This window comes from Uranotaenia lowii, chromosome 1 (assembly GCF_029784155.1).
Source record: "Uranotaenia lowii strain MFRU-FL chromosome 1, ASM2978415v1, whole genome shotgun sequence".
In the NCBI taxonomy this organism is placed as follows: Eukaryota; Metazoa; Arthropoda; class Insecta; order Diptera; family Culicidae; genus Uranotaenia; species Uranotaenia lowii.
Genome location: NC_073691.1, coordinates 20,645,778 through 20,653,707, shown reverse-complemented (window position 1 = coordinate 20,653,707; position 7,930 = coordinate 20,645,778). Strand labels below are relative to the sequence as shown.

At 37.8% G+C, this 7,930-nt stretch overlaps 1 protein-coding gene across 1 annotated transcript in view; it reads right to left on the bottom strand.

Annotated features, from left to right (window-relative positions):
• Window positions 1–569: 569 nt before the first annotated feature.
• The window catches only part of LOC129739801 (uncharacterized), a 182,056-nt gene continuing 174,695 nt past the window's right edge, over window positions 570–7,930 (bottom strand). The window contains exons 4-5 of the mRNA XM_055731320.1: window positions 2,189–2,406; window positions 570–2,127 (exon numbers count right to left, since the gene is read on the bottom strand). Of these exons, the coding sequence (XP_055587295.1) occupies window positions 1,799–2,127; window positions 2,189–2,406 (547 nt within the window). The 3' untranslated portion in view covers window positions 570–1,798. The remainder of the gene's footprint in view (window positions 2,128–2,188; window positions 2,407–7,930) is intronic.

The following is a 7,930-nucleotide window of genomic DNA, read 5'->3' as shown; positions in this document are numbered from 1 at the left end:
GACATTAAGTTTAAATACTAATCATTACAGTGGCAATTAGTTATTGCTGGATTGGTCGAGAGGCTGGTGAGTTTCATTGCAACCTAGAGAGCAGCGGTTCAATTCTCTAGGCGTGTAAGCAGCTTTTGTAATCAAAACAATATAATTAAAATCAATGAGATAGACCATGATAGACCGGCAACCTAGCAATCTGACATGTGGTTGTCAGAGCAATCTGTCAATTGGATTTTTTTTTCGGCGCGTAGAAGTTTCTTGACATTCTCTTAGAAGCTGAATAGCGTTCTCTACAGCCCCCTAAACGAACTTGAAAGTAGCTTTAAGAACTTAAATTTTGGGCTGATTAGCATTCTCTTCAGACACAAACGAGAGCTGATTAAGCTTCTATGGAACCTTTTTAAGGGAATTCTGGTTGCTTGGGTTTATTTTTGTTGTTGTCACGATTTGGACCAGATTTCGAGATTTTAGTGTGTTTTCTTACCGTTCTAAGCGTTGTATTAGAAGTATCTTTTTCACATATTTACACTTACGATTTTTAAATAAGGGGCTTTCGGTTTCGAATAAAGAGGCAGTTTATGCTAAACAATCTTATATTTTTGTTTCATTTTAACCTTTTTTAATTTTTTTAACCGTAAAATGGGGAGTGATTTATAATAAGTAAAATATTTTCCCGCAACCTTCATAGATGTGTATGTGTCTAGGAGCTGTGGGTAAAATGTAAAAATAACCCTTTAATGCATGATTCAAAATGAGAAAAGCAATTGTTGATTTAATTAAATAATTTAATTTTTATTCGAATAACACAACTGAACAGGTTTTAAGCCGATATTTTGAGTCTTATAAAAGTTACGGTCCTAAAAAATTGAAAAATAATTTTATATTTGAAAGAATTTCTAAATCTGAAGGAATAATTATGATCAGTGGAATAATAGCAAATAGCGATTTTAAAAGAAACATAAGTAATTAATTTTGTTTTGCATACTTTAATCAATATTTCACACATACATTTGAATATCGTTTAAAACACCGTGCGTCAATTTCTTAAAATCTTTAGACACTTTTTCGTGAAAATATATCTCAAAATATCCACGAGATTTCAAAATATTTGAATTTTACTTAGTATTATTTAAATTTTTTTTCTTGGATTTTCATCCCGAAGGATGATTCATCTCTCAGAGTGTTGTTTTTATATTAAAATTTGTTCTGATTCTGTATTTCTAAAAAGATTTGTTCGATAGATTATTCGTGTGAGAAATCGAATTTCCATGAGGAATTTTGTGGAATCAGTTTTTTTTTGTACGGGATTTTCATCCTCTGGGATGATTCATTCCCTAGATTTGTGGAATCAGCTCTTTGAATCGGATATAAAATGCTTATTTTTTGTCCCTATTAAGTTTAAACAGATTTTTAAAAATTAAAAGCTAAAGTGACAAAATAAACATTCCGATTATTGAACCCCCATTTTGCGGTTGTTTGAAAGCTTAACAATGGCTGATATGAATAAAGCTCTAGTAATTGCTTTTGCTATTTTCGAGCAGTTTTGTTAGTCAATATCTTCGAATGGCATGCATATTTTTAATCCGGAGCAGGTTGAAAGTAAATGTTTTACTCAGCTTTTTCATATCTAGCTGAGCAAATGCTTTCAAATGTTGCCATTCAAAAGTTCGAGCAGAGTAAAAGCTATCGAAGCAATTGCTATTTTTTTATTCATACCACCTAATATTAAAACAATGTCAAAACATTAGATGCGTTCAATGGTCATTTTACACAAGTGTCACACGAAGATCCGCGGTTCAAAAATCTAAGCCGAAGACGGTTGCTGGGCGAAGTATTTCTCCAGATTTTTGCGCAACTCCAACGGGCTAGTTTGCGGTCCATGACGTTCGACCGGTTGGCCATTTTTATCGACGATGAACTTGGTGAAGTTCCACTTGATGGCATCGACCAGGGTTCCACCTTGGCGATCCTTCAGGAAGCGCCACAACGGATGAGTTTCGTCTCCGTTGACGTAGATTTTGGCAAACAGGTCGTACTTGGCTCCCTTCGTTTCCCGGGCAAACTTCTTGATTTCGGCATTGGTTCCCGGCTCCTGGTGGAACTGATCACTCGGGAAGGCCAGGATGCGAAGTCCTGTAAAAAACAAAAACAAAATTTAATTTGTTTTTCCTTTCAAAGAAAATAGAAAACAAACCCTGAGAATCGGCATATTCCTTGTACAGTTCGTTCATTTCGGCGTAATGCTTCTCGGTGTAGCCACAGTTGGAGGCCACGTTGACGATCAGGAGCACGTGGCCCTTGTATTTGTCCAGAGAAACGGCGTTTCCGTCGATGTCGGTGGCCGTGAAGTCGTAGACCGATTGTGCCGATTTCGATGACGCGGCCGGTGGTGAAGAGGCGCATGCGAAGACACTGGAAGAAATAAAAATGAAAGAAAATTACTCGAGGCATTATCCAGGAAATTGAAAATTTAAATTAAAAAATGTGGTTTATTTGCTAGAGCTATAATAAACTTTGGAATTAAATTTCTTATCTCATATTTAATGTGTCTGGGGCTTCCTGCGATAGGGGAAATAAAACGCACGAGTTATAGTTAACTTTTCAGCTCGATAGTCCAGCTTCGACTGACTTGTTTATTCTTTGTATATGACATTCGAAGTCGGGTCACTCGCGAACGATCTTAGATCGACTCTCTCGTTAACGGAAAAGCTCAGACACGACAATATTTTAAAAAAGAATTCACCAAGCGGATTCAAAGTTCCAAGTTTGAAGGTTCAGAAGATCTGAATAAGATCTAGAATGAAAATTGTAGATAGTGAATCCGATTTCATCACAACAGTTCAGTAGTATTTAGATCAGGCGCGGTCCTTTTTGAAAGAGTGATGGGGGAGGTAGGATTTGGTTACACTGCCCCTTCTCTAAAGGAAAACTCTTTGAAATTCCAAAACAAGAGAAGCAATTTAAACTTTTTTTTACCGAAACTTAAACTTAAACTTCGATATTCTTTGATATAACTTCAATCTGCGAATCTATCATTTTCCATGCGAGAAAATGTTGATAAAAGGTGATTTCAGTATTGGTACACCAAAATGAGCTCCTTAAGGAATCTCTGGTTAAAAAAAATGTCATTGTTCAATAGTCGTTATGAACTTGAAACTGATTTAATAAAACTGATATTGTTTTTTGTTCTTAATTTTTTTTCAGAATATTTATTCGAAAATATCGTTTTGTTTTTTTGTAGAGAAATGAATCCAACTTAGATGAAATTTCAGGGACTAGATAAGGGAAAATTGATGTTGAAAAACATGCGAAAAAAATTCGCCTTGTCTCCCGGTGAGACTTGAACCCACATCTTGCGCCTCTCCGGGGCCCATGTATTAACATTCTACTACAGGAGACCAACCTGGCGTATGAATATTATACTGGTTGAGTGTCGATGTCTATCGGAATGAAGGGAATAGTTCTCCCATGTGATCATAATCATTTTTCCTGGTCTATTTCTATTCCCATCTTTTCATCTTACGGTAGTTGGACTCAAATTTGGATATTTTAAGCACGGCAAGATTTGCATTGCCTTCTCATATACTGCACGGGTTGTCAGTTATGATGAGAAATGATTCATCTAAGTTGGATTCATTTCTCTACAAAAAAAAAAAAAAAAAAGTTTCGCTGACTGAATGTTTGAGTCAAGACCCACCTTTGGGTCACAGTTTAAAAATAGAAAATAAGGCGGTGCCAAACACCGAATTTGGTTGGATATCCAAATACGGCAAACGCATCATTTCTCATCATAACTGACAACCCGTGCAGTATATGAGAAGGCAATGCAAATCTTGCCGTGCTTAAAATATCCAAATTTGAGTCCAACTACCGTAAGATGAAAAGATGGGAATAGAAATAGACCAGGAAAAATGATTATGATCACATGGGAGAACTATTCCCTTCATTCCGATAGACATCGACACTCAACCAGTATAATATTCATACGCCAGGTTGGTCTCCTGTAGTAGAATGTTAATACATGGGCCCCGGAGAGGCGCAAGATGTGGGTTCAAGTCTCACCGGGAGACAAGGCGAATTTTTTTCGCATGTTTTTCAACATCAATTTTCCCTTATCTAGTCCCTGAAATTTCATCTAAGTTGGATTCATTTCTCTACAAAAAAAGTTTCGCTGACTGAATGTTTGAGTCAAGACCCACCTTTGGGTCACAGTTTAAAAATAGAAAATAAGGCGGTGCCAAACACCGAATTTGGTTGGATATCCAAATACGGCAAACGCATCATTTCTCATCATAACTGACAACCCGTGCAGTATATGAGAAGGCAATGTAAATCTTGCCGTGCTTAAAATATGCAAATTTGAGTCCAACTACCGTAAGATGAAAAGATGGGAATAGAAATAGACCAGGAAAAATGATTATGATCACATGGGAGAACTATTCCCTTCATTCCGATAGACATCGACACTCAACCAGTATAATATTCATACGCCAGGTTGGTCTCCTGTAGTAGAATGTTAATACATGGGCCCCGGAGAGGCGCAAGATGTGGGTTCAAGTCTCACCGGGAGACAAGGCAAATTTTTTTTCGCATGTTTTTCAACATCAATTTTCCCTTATCTAGTCCCTGAAATTTCATCTAAGTTGGATTCATTTCTCTACAAAAAAAGTTTCGCTGACTGAATGTTTGAGTCAAGACCCACCTTTGGGTCACAGTTTAAAAATATCGTTTTGTTTTATCAATTCTTAAATTCATTTCTAATTGTGAATTGTGGTTCAAGAAATTTGTTTGTAAATCCAAAATATAACTTTAATTAATCTGAACCAAACTAATGAACTTTCAATCATTTGTTTGAAATTTTAATCAATTTCTGATGGTTTAAGGCAACAAAAATCATATTGGTTATTATTTTTCAGAGATTTGGGAGTATTGATAAATTTGTGCATTAAAAAAAATTATTGAAAATAAAGATTTTGATTAAATACGAGTAATTTCAACTTTGCAAATAAAATGCACGGAAAATTACTTGATCTTAAAAGGTTTTTTTTTTGTTTCGATTATAGTCGTTTTACCATCTTTATGGCATTCGCGACTTTATCAACGTAACAGTTGGCGGATCGTTATTGAGAAACTATCCGGTACAACTGTGTTCGATGTTTACTCTTGGGCTCGAACTCGCGAACATCGGCTTGTAGTATCTTGGACTCATTGAATGTAACACCTATTAAATATACACACCTTGGACTGTACTACCAAAGTCGTAAGTCGTAGATGTATGTGTTAGATGTAGGTTCTCTAATAAAAGATTATTCGTACTTTGACTGGCAACCAGACTAGGCGTGTTTTACTTGTCCTTTGCTACTCCGGAATACCTAGCAGAACATTACATTTTGGCGACGAGTTTGGTTATGGCGACCCCATTCGGTAAGTATCCCAGAAAAAACGGACCAAAAAGTGAAAAATGTTCTGATGTGAATAAACTTTGGTTGTGATTGAATGATTGCTTAAATGCGTGGAAAAAAAGATCAGATCTGTAGCTCCAATCATCAGTTTTAATACAGAGGAAAATGGCTTCGATGCGATTCGGAAAAGTGTTAAATATTGGCGGAAAACTGTTTAAATGTGGTAGAAAAATTGCTTAAATGCGGAATTGCTATGCAGAACTGCTTAAATGCTGAAAGATAATTGCTTAAATGCGGGAACACAATTGCTTAAATGCGGAACTGCTTAAATGCGAAAAGAAAATGGCTTAAATGCGAAAACGAAATTGTATGAGCGTGTAAAAAAAAATCGCTTCAATGCGGGGTTTTGACCGTTGAGAAAAATTAAATGATCCACCAGTGAAAAACCGAGAAGAAAATTATGTCTGCTCACAATGTGTGATAGTATTGGTGTAGAAAATGACGGACCGTATATTTAGCACTGGGCGAAATCAGAACGAAAAGTGACAGCTAATTTTTCGAGCAGTCGAAATTCGAGCAGAAAAAAAGTTGGTTTTGATTACAACCGTAGGCAAATAAACTTTGTGATTCTTTTTTAATACGGAAAAATTTACAAATAAAGTTGGAAAGAACTATAATTTTGAGTTGATTTCAAGAGTGAGTGTAGTTTAACCGGATTGGATACGAAATGAAAACAGAAAGTTATGTTTGAAGCTGTTTCCTTAAAGGTGCGTTTTCATTTTATTTTCAGAAATGATTCGATCACTGGGAATGCATATGCAGCCGTTTGACTATGCCTCGCACACGGACGACGCGGGCATCGAATGGCAGAAATGGATACGATCGTTCGAAACAATGATCCGGGCAAGTCGAATCGAGGATGAAGATTGGAAAAAGGATTTATTACTGCACTACGCAGGACCGAATGTTCAGCAGCTTTTCGATACATTACCCGAGGTGCCAGGAACTGAAATGCGAGGTCCGTTGTTGAATATTGAACACTACACACCAAACATGACCAGCTATGAAGAGGCTAAAACAAAATTGAACGCGTTTTTCCTTCCAAAGGAAAATTCCACGTACGAACGGCATTTACTACGACAGATGAAGCAGCGAGCTGGCGAAAGCATCGACTCGTTCACCATCAGACTGCGAGTTCAGGCTGAACGTTGCGGTTTCGATGACAGGATGGAAGAAAATATAAAGGACCAGATTATACAGAACTGTCAGTCTGCCGTGCTACGGCGTGACCTCCTGAAACGAGGAGATGCAAGTCTCGAGGAGATATTAAGTGTTGCTAAAATATTTGAAACAGTAGCACAGCAGGAAAAGTCGTTTGTCGGTGCAGGTGACCCGAAACCGAATGCCCCCGAGGTAAACAGGATCGAGGTGAAATCGTACGGGAAAAGAACGAAGTTCAGTGAACTGAAGCAACCTGAGTGTCATCGTTGTGGTTATTTTGGTCATTTCGCCAAAGATGACAAATGCCCAGCAAAAGGACAGCAATGTAAAAAGTGCGGCGGAAAAGATCATTTTTGGCAGAAGTGTCATAGCAAACAACCGATATTTGGGAAGAAAAAGTGGGATGGTAACCCGAAATTCAAGCGTCCTGATGCTATTTCTTCCTCAAGTCGTAAAAATGATGAATCAAATGTCGTTAAGCACATCGCTGATAAGCAGGAGGAGTACATTTTCCATTTGACAACGTCTGAAGGTAACGGAGAAATAAACTGCGAAATAGGTGGAGTAAAAATTTCTGCCATTATCGATTCCGAATCCAAGTATAACCTAATGAGTCAAAAGAACTGGGAGCAACTGAAGGAGCAGAAGGTGATCGTATCGAAACAACAGCGAGATGCATCGGTGACCTTTAAAGCTTACGGAGGACAATCTTTGGAGTTGGTTGGCGTCTTTACGGCTTCTCTTAAGTTAGGAAATTCAACTAAGTTGGTTGATTTCTACGTTGTAAAAGGAGATGGAAAAGTGTTGATTGGCCGAGACACAGCAACGGCGATGGACGTTTTAAAGATTGGGATTCCTGTTAATGAAGTGGAAGCTGATGTTAAATGTGAGAAACTTGGAACAATAAAAGACATCGTTGTGGACATACCGATAAAAGCTGACGCAGTTCCAGTAGTGCAACCATATCGGCGCATACCGGTTGCTTTAGAAAAGATGGTCGATAAGAAGCTGGACGAGTTGCTCGAGCAGGGTGTCATCGAAGCGGTCAACGAACCAGCTAAATGGATATCACCGGTAGTCGTAGTTCCGAAAGCTGGCGGCGGTGACGTACGCATATGTGTCGATATGCGACGTGCTAATGAGGCTGTGGAAAGGGAAAATCACCCATTCCCAACTTTCGAAGATTTTTTACCGCATTTGGCTAAAGCGAAATTTTTCTCCCGTCTGGACGTGAAAAATGCTTTTCACCAGGTAGGTTAGGCTTTGTGTTCGATACGCTCTGAACTGTGACATTTAATGAGTTGAGATAAAAT